Raw genomic sequence first — 789 nt, 5'->3', positions numbered from 1 at the left:
TGGGGACACGGCGGTAGCGGCCGCCTGGTGCTTGGCAGGTCGATGGGCCAGCAGGTTGCGCAGGGCAGCGGCGCTGCCCATGGCGATCATCTTGTGTTTGGAGTGCACCAGATTGCGCAGCATGCCCACGGCGCCCAGGTCCCACAGCAGCTCCTGGTCTCGCGCGCTGCGGGCTGATAGGTTCCAGAGTGTGCCGCATGCGTTGCTCACGATGGTCAGGCTGTGCGAGGTCAGATGCTGCAACAGCGTCTGCAGGCAGTTGTGATCCCGGAGCACCTGCCTGTGGGCACACGGCGGGTTAGCCTGGGCCACCCCCCACCCTCCCCTGCTCACCCAAGGGTGGGGAGGCCAGATGTGGCAGGTAAAAGCGAACCCACCTGGTAAGGTTTGGATCTCGGAAAGAGTAATTTTTGGTATATGTCCCAAAGATTGCATGAGACAGACTAAAAGTAAATTTATGTTTATTTTTTTGAGATGGAGTTAAAAAAAAAAAAAAAAGTAGGCCGGGGGCAGTGGCTCACGCCTGTAATCCCAGCACTTTGGGAGGCCTTGTGGGGCAGATCACCTGAGGTCAGGAGATGGAGACCATTCTGGCCAACATGGTGAAACCCTGTCTCTTTTAAAAATACAAAAATTAGCTGGGTGTGCTGGCAGGCACCTGTAATCCCAGCCATCCGGGAGTCTGAGGCACGAGTACTGCTTGAACCCGCGAGGCGGAGGTTGTGGTGAGCCAAGATCGTGCCACTGCACTCCAGCCTGGCAAGAGAGCAAGACTCAATCTCCAAAAAA

General features: G+C 56.4%; 1 protein-coding gene across 1 annotated transcript in view; it reads right to left on the bottom strand.

Annotated features, from left to right (window-relative positions):
* The window catches only part of APC2 (adenomatosis polyposis coli 2), a 26,360-nt gene that overhangs the window by 9,278 nt on the left and 16,293 nt on the right, over window positions 1–789 (bottom strand). Inside the window, exon 15 of the mRNA XM_011997467.1 lies at window positions 10–280. Coding sequence (XP_011852857.1) covers window positions 10–280 — 271 coding nt within the window. The remainder of the gene's footprint in view (window positions 1–9; window positions 281–789) is intronic.

This window comes from Mandrillus leucophaeus, unplaced genomic scaffold (genome assembly GCF_000951045.1).
Source record: "Mandrillus leucophaeus isolate KB7577 unplaced genomic scaffold, Mleu.le_1.0 Scaffold54, whole genome shotgun sequence".
In the NCBI taxonomy this organism is placed as follows: Eukaryota; Metazoa; Chordata; class Mammalia; order Primates; family Cercopithecidae; genus Mandrillus; species Mandrillus leucophaeus.
Note: the sequence above shows the minus strand (reverse complement) of the source record. Positions and strands in the feature narration are given on the sequence as shown.